The sequence below is a fragment of the Henckelia pumila genome, chromosome 4 (assembly GCF_033568475.1).
Source record: "Henckelia pumila isolate YLH828 chromosome 4, ASM3356847v2, whole genome shotgun sequence".
NCBI lineage: Eukaryota > Viridiplantae > Streptophyta > Magnoliopsida > Lamiales > Gesneriaceae > Henckelia > Henckelia pumila.
The window spans coordinates 31711201-31730751 of record NC_133123.1 but is presented as its reverse complement, the minus strand read 5'-3'; the positions used below and the strand labels follow the sequence as shown (position 1 = coordinate 31730751).

Here is a 19551-nt window from a genome sequence, read left to right as displayed (position 1 = left end):
ATTAAATATAATATTATAAATAATTTCCGGTTAATAATAATAAATTAATCCATTCTATCCCTTATATATATATAATAAATTATTTATACCCCTCTCAAAAAAATAAATTTATTTTTCCAATGGACATTTGGACTGTAGTAACATTTTGTATTGGAGAGATGTGGCCTTTCATAGGATTTCAAGGTCATTTTTTGTATCATGTATTCATGTCAAATAAATATCTTATTCTATAACAATGTATAATAAAAATAAAAATTGGTCTTTTAGTATGATCAATAATCGTTAATTCGTCATTTGACTCTTATACAATTTTGATAATTCTCATATAAATTATCATGTGACCCATGTCAATTTTGGTCATATATATTGCTCAAATTCTATGTATATAATCAAGGACGGGGCTATAAAATTTTATTAGAGGTAACAAATTTCATTATAATTATGTTTCAAAATACTATTAAAATAAAAACTAATAGCAAAAGAACTTTTATCGAATAATTATGTCCTTGGATCAGGCGTATCCCTGGATAAGATGAATTACTAGTTTTTCTAAAAATAAATTTTATTATTAAATTAAAAATCCATATTTAAGAATTAGTGGGACCATAAAGGGTTTTGGCTAAATTAAATTAAAGGGGTAATATTTATAAATGAAACAAATGTAACTAGAAAAAGTTCGGTGCAGTTGAGAACGGATGGTCGAACATGATATATATAGAAAGCAAACAATATGAGCTGAAAAAAATTTCATTTGCATGCCGAGTAAAATTTTATTTCAAAGTGCAAAGAAATTAATTTTGTAGAATGCGATTATCGTCTAAAACTTAAACTTATCATTGATAGATCATGTTTCAATAACGAGTAATTTTTCTCTCAATATAAATATTAATGGATCGGTTAGAAATTCGTTTTCAAGCTTATTACGTATAAAAGTGGTGTTGTGCATATTGATCATGAGTTGTATATATGGCCTTTCTAACGTTTCTTTAATAACTTCGATTTCAGGCAATATATATCAAACGATCCAAATTTCCAGGTCAGGGATCCCATTGCGAATTAAAGTTTAATTTGTTCCATTCAGTCATTGTTGGGCTTTGGCCCAACTTATTCTATTTCTTAGCCCATTCTCCTTGGCCCTTGATATAACCCCTCTCCAGCCCTAGTCTCAGTTGAGCGCCTCATTTGCGTTTGAGCGTTCTCCTGTTCTTCTGCTTCTGAGTGAGGCGGCGTGAGAGATTGAGAGATCGTGAGAGAGCAAGGAAGAGAGGTTGCTTAGTGCGTTTCCTTCTTCACTGACTTCGTGTCTTTGCTTCTACTATTAGCTTTGTGCTATTCTTGGTGTTGATCTCTCTTTCTTTCGGGACGGGTCTTTCTTTCTGTGTTGAAGGCAACTGCGTGTGGGATTTCCTACTGCGTGTAGGGGCAGCGAGCTTGGGGGTGTTTCTACTGTGTGTAGTGAGGGCAGTGAGCGTGGCGTGTAGTTGGCGTGGGAACCTTTGTGGTCTTCACCTTGGTTCTTGGTGTGGTTCCGGAGAGCAGTGTGTCTGAGCCCCGGTTAGTGCCAATTAAAGAGGAAGAAGGCGATCGGAATGGGAAGCAAGAACGAGGACGTGTATGAATTCCTAACAGTGGTATCAGAGACGCATGTTGAAGCTGTTTGCCATCCCGAGCCACTGGTTGTTGCAAGTCTGTCGCCGCCGTTGGCTGCTCGTCGGTTGGGCTATCCATTGGCCACTAGGTGCTGCTGTTGTGCGTCGTTGTTTGCTGTCCGTCGTGTACCGTTGGTTGCTTTGTGCTGTCCGAGGTGCCAACACACAAGCTGTATATCGTCTAGAGCCGCTGGTCCGTTGCCACTGCCGCTGGTTGCTGGAAGCTTGGTGTTGTTCGCGCGCATTGCTGCCGTGTGTCGGTCGCTGGTCTTACTGGTTTGTTGGAATCAAAACTCTTGCGATGAGTTTCGCTCTGGTATATTGGCTGGAACCTCTTTTACTACTTTAGTAGCGTAACCGCTTGGTACAGATGTTATGTGCTGGTATTATGTGTTGGTAGAATCTTAGGATTTATTTTTGTGATTGGTTACTGTTGTGTTTTCATCTCGTTGGCCTTGCATGTTGGTTCCTGTTGTGTTTCCACCTCTGTGGCCTTGCATGTTGGTTGCTGTTGTGTTTCCACCTATATGGCCTTGCATGTTGGTTACTGTTGTGTTTTCATCTCCTTAGACTTACATGTTGGTTACTGTTGTGTTTTCACCTCTATGGCCTTATTGGATACTGTTGTGTTTTCATCTCCTTAGCCTTGCATGTTGGTTACTGTTGTGTTTCCATTTTTGTGTCTATATTTATTTTTCGCTGTGTTCTTTGTGATTTGTGTGATTTATAAGATTTCTGTGTGAAAATCTATTTTGTGTGGTTTACTGTGTTTCTTTGTGATTCACCTGTGTCTTTGTAATTATGTGATTATCTGTTTTTTTTTCTGTGTGAAATCTGCTAGCTTGTTTTTTCTATTTCTCTGTGTGAAAAATAGTTATGACTGGATATTTTTTCAGAACTTGCCTCGGCTCCAAACAAGGTGGAGCATTTACCTGGTTCAAGTCTTGATTCTGAAAATGTTGAAAAGTTTAAAATTTGTCTGAAAATTTTAAACTTTGATATTTTTGATAGATTTGTTCTGTTTCAGTGCTTTGGTGTAGCTTACTTTGTGTTTGCTGCATATTGTGTCTTGTACTAACTTTGTGTTTTTTGTGTGGGGCGATGATGATGATTGTTGGCGACTCTCGTATCCAGTGAACCGGTGTTGGGCCAAAAGGTAGAGATTGTTGGGATTTGGCCCAACTTATTTTCTTTCCCAGCCCATTCTCCTTGGCCTTTGATATAACCCCTCTCAAGCCCTAGTCTCAGTTGAGCGCCTCATTTGTGTTTGAGCGTTCCCTTGTTCTTCTGCTTCTGAGTGAGGCTGCATGAGAGATTGAGAGATCGTGAGAGAGCAAGGAAGAGAGGCTGCTTAGTGCGTTTCCTTCTTCACTAACTTCGTGTCTTTGCTTCTACGCTTAGCTTTGTTCTATTCTTGGTGTTGATCTCTCTCTCTTTCGGGACGGGTCTTCTTTTCTGTGTTGAAGGCAGCTGCGTGTGGGATTTCCTACTGTGTGTAGGGGCAGCGTGCTTGGGGGTGTTTCTACTGTGTGTAGTGAGGCCAGTGAGCGTGGTGTGTAGTTGGGCGTGGAAACCTTTGTGGTCTTCGCCTTGGTTCTTGGTGTGGTTTCGGAGAGCAGTGTGTCTGAGCCCCGGTTAGTGCCAATTAAAGAGGAAGAAGGCGATCGGAATGGGAAGCAAAATCGGGGACGCGTATGAATTCCTAACAGTCAACATCGAAAAATACATATACATATTTCACCGAGCATCACTTTAAAATGCATCCATTGTGACTCATTCCCAGTGACGACCCAGGCTGCAAACACCTATTACAATACTTGATTATTTTCCAAATTCTTGCATGGGGTCTATGTTAGAATATTTTTCAGAATATTTTCAGAAATTTTGTTGCCGATGACGAATAAAGATTTTCGCTGCGAAAACTTGATTATTTTCCAAATTCTTGCATGGGGTCTATGTTAGAATATTTTTCAGAATATTTTCAGAAATTTTGTTGCCGATGACGAATAAAGATTTCCGCTGCGAAAACTTGATTATTTTCCAAATTCTTGCATGGGGTCATTGTCATTTTGCGATTTTGGTCCTCTATATTTTCATATTTCAGTTTTAGTCCTGCATGTTTCGATTTTTTTGTAATTTCAGTCTTTTTATTCTAAAATGCTGACGTGGCACTTGACACGTCATCTCCACATCAACATTGTATTGGTGCCACATCAGCGCCACATCAGAAAAAGGACTAATGTTGATGTGGAGATGATGTGGCAAGTGCCACGCCAGCATTTTAGAATAAAAAGACTGAAATTACAAAAAATCGAAACATGCAGGACTAAAACTGAAAATGAAAATATAGAGGACCAAAATCGCAAAGTGACAAATATAAAGGACGAAAATTGCAGTTTTTCCTATTAAATTTGATACTTTTGATGATAAATTACCATTTAAGAATAATAATTATGATCAATTTAAAACATAGATTAGTTATAATAAAATCAAGAATACCTTGAACACTTGCCAAAGCTTATTTATTTCACAATGTTGTTGAAAGTTGAAACAACATGATCATTCTGTGCTTGCATTCACAAATCAACAAAGTATATAATTATTGATCCACACCTTGTATTGATGATCAACGAATATTCCTCTCTAATTAATTAAACCTTCCACAGTCAAACCGGATATTACCATTGCTTCCGGTCTTGACCCCGACCCGGCCCAACTTAGTCATAGCTTCGACAAAAGCATCATTAAAGAGCTGAGAATTGGAGGCCCAAGTCTTGACGGTGGACTGGGACCTCGAGTCCGTAAAGAGGCTCTGATCCGATGTGAAGAGGCCCATTCCATTCTGAAGGTTTTTGAAATATGCATTGTCAAATAGCCTGGGTGTCGTCGGGTCCATGTCGATGGCAATCTGAGGGTCCACGTTTCTCGGGCACATTTGTTGCAATTGGGTCGCGTATTGCCTGTTCAGGGTCGGGTCCACCGGGTTCGAAGCGCTGAAGTTGTAGATCCGGTTCGCGAATCTGCTGCAGTGGGAGAATCCAACGGTGTGGCATGCTGCAACAAGAAGTATATATATATAATATAAATTATAATATATATGATGTACATGGATTTATTTGCTTATCTATTTGTGAAAAAGTCGAGGCTCGCTAGACATGAAGCATGTGGTGTGGGTTTCAATCACTCCACTTTAACGGATAGAATCACATACTCCAAAAACAACATGTTGATGTACAGATTATTCAGACACATCGATGTGGCGTTGATATGACATTCGAAAAAAAAAATCATGCCGTGTGATTTCTAGTACGTACGTCGAAAACAAATCATTTGATGGAAGGAAAAATTACCGGAGAGAGCAATCATCTCTGTCTGATTTAATCCATGTCTAGAAAACATAGCATTAAGCTGATCCAAGTTGAAGGTCGGCTGAGGCAGATTTCCCTGTACACTTGCAGCCGTTGAAATCAGCCCATCTAATCTCCCTAATTCCACAGCATATGAGGGTCCACCAGCCTATACCAACACCATTGATTGGGTAAGAGGAAAAATATATATTCAAACTTCATATGGTAATATTATTATATAGTCTACGAATATGATTCTCATATCTTAAAAAAAATTGGACTATACAAACCAGCGCGACGACGTCTCTCGCAGCCATTACAAGAATATCAGCACAAGAAACTCTGTTCTTGCAGCCGGAAACCGCATCGACAGCTGCTTTGGCTTTAATCACAGTGTCAAATCCATCCCCAGCCAATGATAAATTGTCCGGATGATCTTTCTCAGCCGTATTCCCTGGAGTTGATGCCACTATGACCGATGCATCGCAGCCCTATGAAAAAGAATTATTAAAAAAAAAAAAAACCGAATCGAAATTTGTAAATAAGATTGGTCGAAATGGGTACGTACCCCGACGAAACAGTCGTGGAAGAGGAGACGGATGGTCGCCGGGACTGTGACGAACGTTTGATCGAATTTCGTCTTGACGGCCCTTCGAACGATGTTTTCGACATCGGGGCAAATGTTTGCATAGAAATTTGGTCTGAGTTGTGCTGAAGTCGAGCTCGAAAACAGAATAATGATCAAGGAAAGTGGCAACAATAAAGTAGTTTGGTACTTATACGAACCCATTTTAGATAGTGTGGTATATGTGTGCCAACCAAGAGTTAGTGTGGAGCAAGAAGTGACTCTATATATTTATATCATGAAAGATTTGAAACTTATACAAGGTTCACGGATCACGTAATCAAACTAAAAACATATATTTTTTTAATTAATAAATTCAAATTATGGAAAAATTTGAGAAAATCATCCCATCAGTTTGCTCAATTTGGCTTTTGGTCCTATAAGTTATCAAAACATTTTCTTCTACTTTATATACTCTGACGTACTCCATCAAAAAATTAGTAAAATGAAAAAAAATAATTAATGAACTTGTTGTATATATGATCGAATTTTGACAATCCATAGGGGCAAAAAAAAAAAAAGTATAGCAAACCATCTCGAAAGAACGATTTTTCAAATTTTTCCCGATTTTCTAATTAAAAAATTAAGTGTTATATGTACTGGGTAAATTTGTTCTGGGTATGATGTTTCTACTTAAATCCAAGGGTGTGAACAAAAAGTGGTCAAATTTGCCAGTTGTCGTCGAATATTTCTACGTGAAAAAATAAAAATGATAATGTAGAAAAATGACTAGTATTCGGGTGTGCTAGCTTGTTCTTTGATGTGTGATTAGAAAGAGACATTTAAAGGTGAATTTTATTTATTTAAATCTGGCCGCCTTAATTTTTATATTACACAGAAACACATACAAATGAATGAGTACTCTAGTTGTTGCGTTGATGTTATATTTTGCCTGTTTTCCTAGTTGACTTGTAATAGTGAATATATACTATTCTTGTATAGTTGTATTCATGAAAGCAAAAGGTGATGGAATCCCCAAATGCATCAAATTTACCATTGGCTTTCTCAGGCAATTTTACAATTCACCATATACTTCTCTTGAAAGGCGAAAAAATATAGCATCGGAATAATGGTGCTTCCCGTATAGGATAGAAGAAGCCGTGCTAGTATATCGTCATCTTTTGATAATACAATATATATAGGATAGAAGAAGTCGTGTTAGTACACCGTAATCTTTTCATATATACTTCAATATGTCATGGATAATTATTGATGATCCACTTTAATTAGCTACTTATAGTCTTTAGGATATGTAGTTATTAATTAGGGTAACATTGAAGTCTTCACATAACCCCACACTGACGCGAACCAAATTATTGGTATGTTTTATAGTCTCATGAATGGTTAAACTCAAATCAGAATAACTTATAATTAGTACGCAGTTACAACTTACATGTTTAATTTGAAATTATTATTGGTCAACGAAAGCATGTGCCCATCTAACAATTTATTTATTAATTATTAAACTAGGAGATACGAGTCGCATGATTGAACAAGGGTTGTTACATAGGAAAACGACATTTGTTCGTTCTAAATTATATTATTTTAAATTTTATCTTATTTTTTATATAGTTATTAATTTTGTCATGTATTGTAAATTATGGACTGAATTTGGGACCTTATCATTTAAAATTTTCTGAACTTCTTCGTTAGTTAAAAAAAAAAAAATTGACTCCGAAGGGGACCCCATCCCATATGAGTCGGAGGCTCATTGACTCATGCGGGGTTAAATTGAGGGATGTACATGAGCGGCAGGGACCTGAAGAAGAGAGCAACATGGCCAACCCCTACAAGCATACCCCACAATATTTCAGCAGGAAATATGCTCCACAAGAGAATTGAACCCGCAACATTGAAAATTTTTTTTTCACATCACTTTACACCTTATCAACTCGTCTTTGTCCCGGTGGATTAAACTTATTCCTTTCGTTTGTATGCAAGGGTCTAGTGGCATCCACTATCTTATTGAATAAGATATTCTTCGTAATTGAGGATTGGAGCAGCCTAAACTAGCTAGTCAAATGATATTTCAGATCTCTTCCACATACAAACAACACACCTGTGTGGTGTGTGTATATATACATGCTGACAAGTGACAATTTCTGTGAGACACATCTCAAAACTTTTGGAAGGTCGTTTCATATATTAATTTATGATATGAATTTCCAACTTGACAAAACTAATAAAAAATATTATTTTTATGTAAAAAGTATTATTTTTCATTTTATTTATGGATCAAAACGTTCCATCATACAAATATAAATCCTTGAGACCGTCCATATTAAATTATTAATGGATTGTCTAAGAAAGGGGGAAAAAGATTCTAGTTAATTAGATATAGTATTTTATGTATAATCACACATAAATAAGGCTGGAGTTGGTGAGGTAGGCAATCCATATCATAACTAAATTGTTCAACCAGTTGTATTGAGATTATAGATTTTTGTTAATATAAAATATTTAATAATTTATTAGACAAATAACTTATACGTGCAAGAAATCTTATTTTTGAATTAATATACAATTTGTTATAGAACTGTAGTATGTTATTGTGAAATTAATTTGAACAATGAGAAAGAAATTATCATTTTTAATACCATCATAACACATAATAGGCAATTTGTGAATAACTACAGTTAAAACAAGATATTTTATTTGGATGAAGATCTGATAGAGTTCTTGTTAATTGTGTCTTTGTTTTTAATATATATATATAAATATGTAAGAGAATTTCATGTTTCTCCTCGAAAATTAATGGGAGTTGAGGGATCAATTTGAATCATGAATCAATATAAAATTTAAGTAATTAATGATCAGTTTACTAGACACACTAAATCAGGGAAAAAGTGTATCTCCGATAAATAAATAAATACACACATATATATATACACACATATATACATATACATATACACACTCCGGAAACTTTACTTCTTTTCAAATCAAAATTAATGGCCAAAGAGGTTTGGATGAAATAAACTTAGATTAGGCTGTTGCATAGGACATGCCCAATACAGTTTACTTGACTAACGTAGTTTGTATGTTATTAAATTAATCCAATACATTAAAAAGTAACAATTGCCGGGCGGTCGCACCTCATTAAAAAAAAAATAAGTAAGCCATATGGGTGGTCTAATTAATATTGGAATCGGATGCCATCAATGCTTTAAAGTCAATCTCTCATCCGTATCAGTTTACACTTGAAGCTCCAACACTGTATAATTTGTAGGAAGATTTCTAATTGTGCGAGACTATCTGCCAACAAAGTTGCCGGCCATGTTCCTTTTGGTTTTTATGCGTGTGATAGAAAATCCACTTAAAGCGATATTTTGGTTTTGGAAAAATTTTTAGAAACCATTTTTCATATTTTTCTTAATAAAATTTTGAAATTTTTGAAAATACAAGAAAACAGACGAGAAGTGTATCCTATAACTTCTCGCAAACATTACTTTAAATTTAATTAAATAATAAATTTTTAGAACACAAGATTTTATTTATATTTTGAATGAATATGTTATTAAATAAAATTCAAGAATAAATACTAATTGAAAATGAGCTTATTCTTATTATATTATTTTGTGGGTTTATAGTAAGGGTAAATTGCTTATAAATCCCTAAACCTATAATCAACTTATTTATAACTCCCTACCTAATTAAAACTTAGTTTTCACTCCCTAGAGAGAGAAACTTTTCCACAAATCCCTAATATACCCTTATTTTTTTTAAAAAAAATGGATAATAAAAACAAAACTAATAAAAGTAGTATATATATATAAATTCAAATTAAAATCAAAGAACATAAACCATATCATATACATGCTTATGTTGATACAAGAGCAAGTATGTGTTTAGGAAGCAAACATATATTTCCAAATCATTATTGGAAGAAATATGATAAATGATTAAAAGTCCGAATAGGAGATGGATCAATAATCATGCTTGATACAGTAGCAGAAAAAATTAAAAATAGAAATTGAGGAAACAAAATTTGTAATACTCATTATATACCAAATAGAATCAGGAATGAACATTATAATAGGAAATAACTTTTTAAGAGAATATCTTCCTTTTACACAATTTGAAAATCACATAACTTTAAACAAAGGATCATCAATGATTTATATTCCTAAAATACGAACAACATTTCGTGTAGGAAATGAAGGATTTACAAAGAATTTTCATAAACGAAATACAAATCCAATAGAACTAAAAATAGAAAATATTTTAACAATTAATCATGAAAAAGAAATCATGAAGAAATTTCATGATATTTGTTCTGAAAAATCCTCAGGACAAAATTAAGAAAAGAATACAATTTATTGCTTCAATAAAACTTAAAGATCCTAATATCACAATCCGTGAAGCACCAAGAAGATGCAACATAGATGATGTAAAAATATTCGAAAAAGAGGTTCAAGAATTACTAAAACTTAAAATAATCATATCAAGCAAGAGTCCACACTCTTCACCAGCCTTTTATGTCAGTAAAAAAAACACTGATAAGAAAAGAATGGTAATTGATTATCGAAAAATGAATAATGCAACAATTATGGATGAATATTACATCCCAAACAAGAATGATTTACTATCTTATATAGGAGGAATGAAATATTTCTCCAGTTTAGATTGTAAATCAGGATTCTGGCAAATTCAGCTAGAACCACAAACACAACTACTTACAGCATTCAGCTGTCCAAAAAGACAATATCAATGGACTATATTACCTTTCGGACTTAAACAAGCTTCAGGTATCTTTCAAAGATACATGAATGAATCTTTTAAACCTTATGTAGATTTTTGTTGTGTTTACATAGATGACATATTAATTTACTCAAAAACATTAGATCAACATTATAGAGACCTTATGACAATATTAGATATTTGTTATAAAGATGAAATTATACTTTCTGAAAAAAAAGCACAATTGTTTAAAACAAAAATAAATTATCTAGGATTACAAATAGAAGACGGAAAACATTGTTTGCAACAACATATACTTAAGAAAATTCATGATTTTCCTAGTGAAATCAAATATAAAGATCAATTAAGAAGATTGCTAGGATTATTAACTTATTCTGGAAATTACATTAAGAAACTTGCAGAAATCAGAAAACCTCTTCAGGTAAAACTTAAACAGGACTATAAATGGAAATGGTCAAAAGAAGATACTAATTATATAGACACTATTAAAAAGAAAATAATTAGTAATCTTTCAGAATTATAGTTTCCTTCAAATAAAAACATAATAATAATTGAAATAGACGCCTCAGATGAATACTTGGGAGCATGTTTAAAAGCTTATACAGGAGAAAGAAATTTAGAAGAACTTACTAAAACAACTACTAGGAATAATGAAGAATTATGTAATTATACATCAGGAACTTTTCAAGGTGCACAACTAAATTATCATTCAAATGAAAAAGAATTATTAGCTTTAATATATACAATTAGAAATTATGAGATTTATCTTATTTCTAAACCGTTTTTAGTAAGAACGGATAATATGAATATAACATATTTCAATACAATAAAAATATCAAGAAATGCAGGGAGAAATGCAGCAAGATTAATTAGATGGCAATTGAAATTGAACCATTATCAATTCGAGATCCAGCATGTCAAAGGAATGGACAATTCATTACCCGACGCATTAACTAGAGAACTTCATCCAAATTATACTATCCGTAGTACCAGAATAAAAAAAGACATCCTAAGTGATCCAGAAAATGACTGCAAGTCATCCGAACATGCCTTAGAAAGCATGAGGAATATAAATTGATAAAATGAGATTTATTTAAAAAACAAGAATTATTTTATGACTTCAAGTCATCCGAACATGCCTTAGAAAACATGAGAATATAAATTGATGAAATGAGATTGATATTCAGAAACATGAATTACTCTATGAGTAAAATAATCAATTTCATGAAGATTGGTTCAATTTTTGCAAAAAAATTCATAAATGCAATGATACGCATAATAAAACTATCCGAATTACTCACGATAAAGAGTTAAATTTCTAACCATTATATATATATATATATATATATATATATATATATATATATATATGTTTCTTGTGCAGGATGGAGCAATTAGATCAATTAAAGGAACAATTAATTGACATAGATGAAGAAATTCAGATTCTTCAACAAAGGAAAAAGAATATAAATGGAAAAATTCAGAGGATAAAAGAAAAGATGACAACCTCGTCGTCATCATCCTCACCAAGAACACCAATCAAGTTAGCAACTCCATTTGACAAAATAATGGAGATGAATGAAAAACAGTCAGTGGTCACAGCCAACACTGATAACAAAGAAAAAGAAAAAGGAAAAGAAAAAGAAAAAGAAAAGAAGAAAGAACCGGTGGTCACAGCCAACACCGAGAAAAATGAAAAAGAAGAAAGGACGTTTAAAAGCGCCCTTGAAACAAGAGAAAGAAAGATGGTCAATCTGCGATCACAAAAACCAATTTTTGAAAAAACAAATTTTTCAGAAAAACTCAAAATTGAATTCTTTGAAACACTAAACTATTTGAGAATAGCCAAACCATCTGCAGGATCTTGGCTACAAACTTGTGACACACAGAGCATATCAAGAGCAAGAACACTACAAGGTGCTCCAGTGCATGAAGTCGCAAGATTCTTTTCAAATGGATTATTAAGCGGATTAGAAGTCAGTCCCAACAATCAAGAGATAGAGCTATTTCCATATCAACTGAGAAATAGTATTATCCAGTTCAAGAAAGCAGTCTTCAAGGACGAACCAGTGTTAACATTAAGTATTCATTCAACCCTTCCAGATTGGGAAAATGACAAATTCTATCAACCGATGATATACTTTCAATGTCGAAAAAATAAAGACAAGTTCTTATTTGAAGGATCAAATGAAGAGAAACCAGTAATGGATATCTCAACACTTTTTGAGATAAGAATAAAGACATTGATTGACATGATCTCAAAGACAAGAAAGATTGATGGAAACTCAAAGGTTAAAATAAATTTTGCAACCAGTAAAATTTTATTAACCACTGGACACAAGGAGACAATTCAAAAGAAAGAACAAGCCATGTTAGCTCAATTCGAAGCTCCAATCTATGAAGCAAGAGTTGACATGACCCGAGAAACCCAACAAATGCTATGTCAAAGACTAAGAACAATGATTTCCACTCACAAATGTAGACATTGCCAACCCATTCAGACAGAAGAAGCATCTGTCAAAGAGGACAAACCAGCTGTCAAAGAAGACAAACCAATAAAGAAATGGTCCAAATGTACCAGTGATTCAGAAAGTGACACAATGTAAAAACAAATGAAATCGTGGACCACACCACATGTGAAAGGCATCCACTCAGATGTAAAATGAGCTGTTTTCCATTATGTAGTGTCGGATGGTCCCCCTCTTCCTTTATTTTAACTACTGTATGCGTTTCTCCACGCCTATAAAAATAGATGTTTGTGTTGTAAATGAATAAGTGAAGTTTGAGTATCTCTCTCTTCTTAAATTTCTTACAATCTGGTTCATACAAGACGTATGAAAACTATCAGAAACTAAGAAACATAAAATCAGAAACAAAATTAAACCTTATGGCTAATAACTAAACAAGCAGGTCGTAAGGAGGATAAGGTTGGAAGCCAACCATTGAAGATTCATGGTTAGAGTAAACCTGAAAATCCATAAAGCAAGTACCAGTTGATCAAGTGGTCGTTAAGGGAAAGCAAGGATTTGGCCTCTGCTCAAAACCAAGACTCATTCAATCAAGCTAACCTTCCCAAATCTCCTACAGCCCTTAATTTAAAGAAATAGTCAAAATACATTAATCATGTCATCATCCTTTATAAGAAATGAAAGATTAATAATAAAAAACTGGTTTGAAATAAAAGATGATCATGAATATGATACATTTCATGAATATCGTTTGAATACTTCTGATTTAATCATATTTGAATCAATTTATCAACTAAAATTTGTAATAATAACCTATGAATGGAACCAAATTAATCGGAAAACATTTATCTGTTATAAATGAATCAGATCTGTAAAACATGAATGAAAAATTCATAATTCATAAGAATTCCGCAACCTGGTATCAGAGAGGTTAAATAAAGCAGATTATTAATGCCTGAATTAACTTTAGATATTGAGATTAAAAATTTATTTGATAAAATAATCTTACTAAAAGATTCATGTCTAATAAATCAATATTGGCTTAGAATAAAAGATCTACAAACCCTATACTTCAAAAATCATAAAAAGGAACATTTTTCAAGCACTTGGAAAATGATAATACAAATTTTTGAAAATGAAGAAATTGAAGAAATAACAATCTGTTATGAATAAGAATAAACTTTGTTATCGAAACCCGATCAACAAAAACAAAATAATAAAAATAACAATTTTTACTAAATGGAAAATATATGAAAATACAAAAGCAAATATCTTTAATTTGTATTCTCAAAATATAAATTTTGATATAGAAAATTGTGAAAACAATTTGAAACATCTCAAGAATTGTCAATCTTCAATTGATAATTGATTTTCAGAATCTATTAGAACAAATAGATTCAACAAAAAGACTTCTAACAACTTTAAGAAAATTAAGAAGTTCTATCATCTGTTAAATGACAGAAGTAACAATTCCAAATCAAAACAGCCAGATTGATGAATCTGAAGAAAACCAAGAGTATAATTTGAATATTATATTTAATCAGAGTAAGTTTGCTGAAATACAGAAAAATAATTTTCTAATTCAAAAACTAATCTAATAGATCAACCAGGAATATTAAGCAATATTTCAAATTTTATTAATCCCAGAAAAAATTTAATTTATTATTCGATTCGTACAAAAGAACGATCATGTAAAATAAATAACGAATTAAGGTCTAAATTCTAATACTTTGAAATTTTTAACAACTCAAGATATTGATACCATCATGGCAAAAGCCAGTGAAAAAGAACGATCTGAACTGAAATATGTTCATATCGGAGGAATTGAAATAATAGTATCAGCTCACTACCGAGAAGGAATAGATACACCAATTTAAATCACAGTTCGTGACAAAAAGATACGTAATTTTGAGGATTCTATCCTTGAAAAAATTGAAGGAAACTTATGTTACAAAAAGATGAAATTTTGTATTTATCCACAATACAATATATCTCTTTTTGATAAAAACATAAATGACGTCTTAACATTAGATTATTACTTTTATAGAAATAATCTTATGTTAACAGGAAACCATCCGATCAATATAAACTATGTTGTCGGTTTAGCAATAAGTAATAATTCTCAAACAGGAATAATTTCAACAAAACCAACTATTTCCGTTTAAATAATGTTTGAAAATATTACAAGAATTAAACACCGTCGAAAAGCATTTATTGAAGAAATAAATCCCTATAAAAGATGGAGTTCAGATGACCTCCAAATCACAAAACAGTCTGTGCCAAGAAGATCATTATCATTTGCTAGAAATGATGAAGATATTCTTGAAAAGATTGGAACCATGAATCAAAATATTTTTAAAATTAAACAAGCTATTGTTAATGAGTCAACCTCATCGCAATGACGTCCTTAATAAAATTAGAAAAATATCTAGGAGATTTAGAAAATAATATTAATAAGATCAATCTATCAATACAAGAATTAGAGAAAAATTTCAAAGAATATATTGATTTAGCAACGACTAGATTAATAATTGAACAAGAAAGACATAGTAATGAAATATTAGACTATCTTAAAGAAGTTCTTCCAATAGATAAAGGAAAAAGGAAAATGAAAGAAGAACCACCATTCAAAATTGAATCATGGTATAGAAATCCCCTTAGTTATGACAAACATAAGTATGGAGATATTTAGTGAAACAGACCAAACTGATTTTGAACAAATATGAGTAAATACATAAGAATTATATCATTCACATCAGGAATCAGAACAGTATAGAGATATGGATATTTCAGAATCAGAATCTGAAGATGATTCTAGACCACGATTAAATCTACGAACAAATGTAGAAGGTAGTGGTGGAAGAGATGATGAAGAATTCAAATACAACAGAGACCAATACTCTGGATCTTATAAAGATGTTAGAGATATTCTTAGAGAATCAAAAACATCAGAATTTGTGAAACAGAATATCTTAAATTTAGGTTGTTCAACAACTAAAGAAAGAAAATCAAAGATAGATCATTGGGCAAATGAACTATCAGTACAAATTCAATTAACACCATTATTAGACAAAAGTGAGAATATTCAAGTTTTAAATCATGGGGTGATAAAAATGACACTGGTAGGAGCAGTAAGAACTTGGGCTGAAAACCTAGTAATTACTAATCTACCACAAGGAATGACAAGACATCGATATTTCGAACTATTTGTCGATGTATTGTACCAAGAATTTTTAGGAGTTTCTAATAATGACGCTAATTTAGTAGCCAAAAATATAGAACAAAATAGAGCAATCTTTATTCTGGATAATATAAAATTATGTAATTTATGTTATCTAGAAGAATTTATATGTGACTATGAAACAAACTATTATCAGTTAATAGATGCTGATAAAAAAGAACATTAAAAATTAAGTATTTTTAATAAAATACCTAATATACCAATAAATAGTAAAGATGAATTCTTAACTAGCGCTTATGCCAAAATACTAGGAGGAGCTATTAAATTTATTAAAGATGTTATTACAAAGAAATGTCATGAAGTAACATTAAATAAAAGAATATCCAGATCTTACAAACAAAACAATAAACTTTGTTGTGACAAAATGGAATTCACAGTAAAAGAATACGGTTGCAAAACAAACATGTCACATAGACATTTAAAACGACAGAAACAAAATAAATTTAATAAACCTTATAAATCTTTTAATAGGAAATTTATTCCCTATAAGAAAAATAAATTTAGAAGGAATTTCTTCAGAAAACCTTATAAAAGAAAATTTTATAAAAAGTTTGATGATAAAAAACCACTTTGCCCAAAAGGTAAAGGAAAGAACTGCACATGTTAGTTGTGCAATGAAGAAGATCATTATGCAAATGAATGTCCAAAACGAAATGAAAAGAAAAACAAAGTTAAACTTTTAGAAGAATTATACACTCTTGAATTTTATTCAATCGAAACAATTGAATGTTCATCAGAAGATAAAAATATTTATTATCTTGATGAATCAAGTGAGTCAGATTTCGAATCTGATTCCACATTTGATAATAATAATGATTAAATTAAGAACAAGGACATTTTTGAAACAATTTAAGCAATATGAAGTTGAAACAAATTTTAAACAACTAGGAAGTAAACACAAAGTTAAGTTTGGCTTTGGGGAGTGATTTGTAAGTTGCTCTTATAGTAAACTACTAATTATTGAAATTTTAATACTTTTACGTTAAAATATATTATTATGTTAGTGTTATGTAAGTAATATTATAGTAAAATTATATATATAGTACATATTGTATAACTGTTATTTTAGTTAGAGTGTCATATTGTTATGTTACATTGTTTTAGTTATACTATATACGTGCATTTGCTGGTTGTGCAATTACTACAAGAATTCTTCAGTTTTAGCCACGGCCAAAATCGTGGTTAAATCCGTCGCGGCTATAGCTAGCAATGGTTTTAAAACCGTGGCTAATTTAGCCACGGTTTGGATAAAAATTTCAGACATAAATAGCTCAAATCATTAAGATTGTAACCCAAGTTTGACGACAAAGAAAAGACCATAAATAAGTTACATTCATTAATGCCTAAACCAAGATCACAGCCAATAAATGTTGCAACAATTTTCACTCAAATTATGCCGAAAACTCGTGTAAGTACCTTAAACGCAACAGTGAAGTTGGATGATAAAGGGTTATTGAGGATAGATTTCAAGGAAATTTTTATAATATCATCAACTACATAGGAACACACTTCATACTTCACGGAAACCAGACAACCCCGAAGAATGATAGCCCGCAAATACAGTAGATTTTGAACAACACATACGAATTGATGAACAACTCATTTCATCAAATTGAACAAAAACAGAATTGATACATCAAAGAAACCAATCGGAAATTAATTACAACTTACCTTGAAACAAAGAAAGAAATTCCATTTTACCTTGAATACAATTTGAAATTTTGAGAAACTATGGATTCGGAATGGCTTGACAAACTAAAACAAAGAATTGAAAAATAGCACATAAGAAACTTGACACCAAAAATCGAACACTAGAAAATTTTTGCAGTTTAACGAAATCGATTTGAAATTGCAATTATCAATTATCAAACACTACATTAATTGCATTTTATACCTCGAACTTCTTCAAATTTCGAACCTCCAACATTATCGCATCTATATATCAATAATAGTGTGATAGTCAACGACAATGATTTTAAATTGTAAGGTTAAAATCTTCCTTGCTTACACGCCGGAGAAATCCCAAATCACGTCTTATAGCGCTGCAAGTTTTGAGGTTGGCTGAAATACAGATTTAACCTTCAAACGCAAACTGAAAAATGTAGAAACGACTAGAAATCACCCAAAATCGCAAAGAAAAATAACCCGCGGTTTCATGTCGCAAAGTTAGTCAACAGTCAAGCTTTGGGCCAATATTCCTCAATATTTTGGTACTAAATTGAAGCCAAGAACGAGCTCTTACATTTTATAGCTTCAATCGGCATATTTTCGGCGTCAAAGGCGGCAAATCTTATGCAGCGACGTCTAGGGCTTGGGGTTGATGTCATTAGATATATATATGTACTTACTGTGTATTTTTGTGTGGATGTGTACCTATTTTTTGAGGAAAGATGGACTCATCCTCGAGCTGAGCTTCGATCTAGTCCATTAAATACTCGACATTTGGTGCAGATACCTCTATAGGCTTCTTTATGGTCACACCATCAGCCCATCTGTACTCAAATCTGCACGTCCAAGAATGACTTCAAATGTCAATGCAAATCTTGTGCTACTTTAGTACACATCCTGATCATAAATCAAGTGTGGCATATGTGTTGAAACGATTCCCATTAGTTAAGCAAAACCACTTTGATATAACATGTCAGAGGCTGCATAAGATATCATAACAAAGAACATATATAGACAAGATAAATATATACATCAATGAATTAGATAACATACTTTGGTTCAGCTGACATCTTAATTAGGACAAGTTTCTGATGTGCAAAATTCGGTTAGAGTAATGTAAAGAATGCTTACTTGATTAAAGAAGTCAACAACTGCATAAGGGAGAAAGAACTAGTAACTCCAAAACTTAATAGTGGTTTATGCTTCAATTGTTCCGATCAAATTTAACAGATAGCAGATGCCACCAATTATGTTTATGTTTCGGTAGTTGGGAAAAAACAAGCAGTAGCATTTAGTACTATAGACTTCTACAAAATTAGGAAATTCCTAGATGAGAAAATGATTCAGTAACAGATCATTTTTTAATGACATTCTTAAAAATAAAATCAACCACGTTCTAAATAAACTTCTTCTGCCGAGATAAATTGTCAAGAATAATTCAATTTCCAACTAGGAGAACGAAATCAGAAACAATAAGCGAATATCAATAATGAACACAATGTGAAGCTAACTATAAACGAGGAAGGTATCAAAATGAGAGCAGTCAGACCTTGTGTCCTCTTTGGAGGTGACACTGATATGTTCAGATCACTCACAATGTTGAAATCTTGAATAAATTCTCAAGCAAAGAACAAATACTTCCACTAAGAGAATTGCTAGAAAGATCCATGTAAAAACAGAGAAAATCAACCACATTCTAAATAATCACATTTTATGGTCCAAACAAAGTTCAAATAAACATAACCAAATACAATAGCTGGAAATCGAATTAAATCAAAGCGGGTAAAATCCCATTTTCCCAGCAGCCTGTTATACCTCAACCTTACTAGCTGTAAAACGAGTTTAAAAGCTT

At 32.4% G+C, this 19551-nt stretch overlaps 1 protein-coding gene across 1 annotated transcript; it reads right to left on the bottom strand.

Annotated features, from left to right (window-relative positions):
- Positions 1–4149: 4149 nt before the first annotated feature.
- Positions 4150–5861, bottom strand: LOC140864520 (peroxidase 51-like). Its single transcript, XM_073268757.1, has 4 exons — positions 5565–5861; positions 5287–5487; positions 5000–5165; positions 4150–4703 (listed from the first exon to the last, which is right to left on the bottom strand). Exons 1-4 carry the CDS (start codon positions 5784–5786, stop codon positions 4297–4299), a joined length of 996 nt encoding a protein of 331 aa, XP_073124858.1. The 5' UTR covers positions 5787–5861; the 3' UTR covers positions 4150–4296.
- Positions 5862–19551: the final 13690 nt, after the last annotated feature.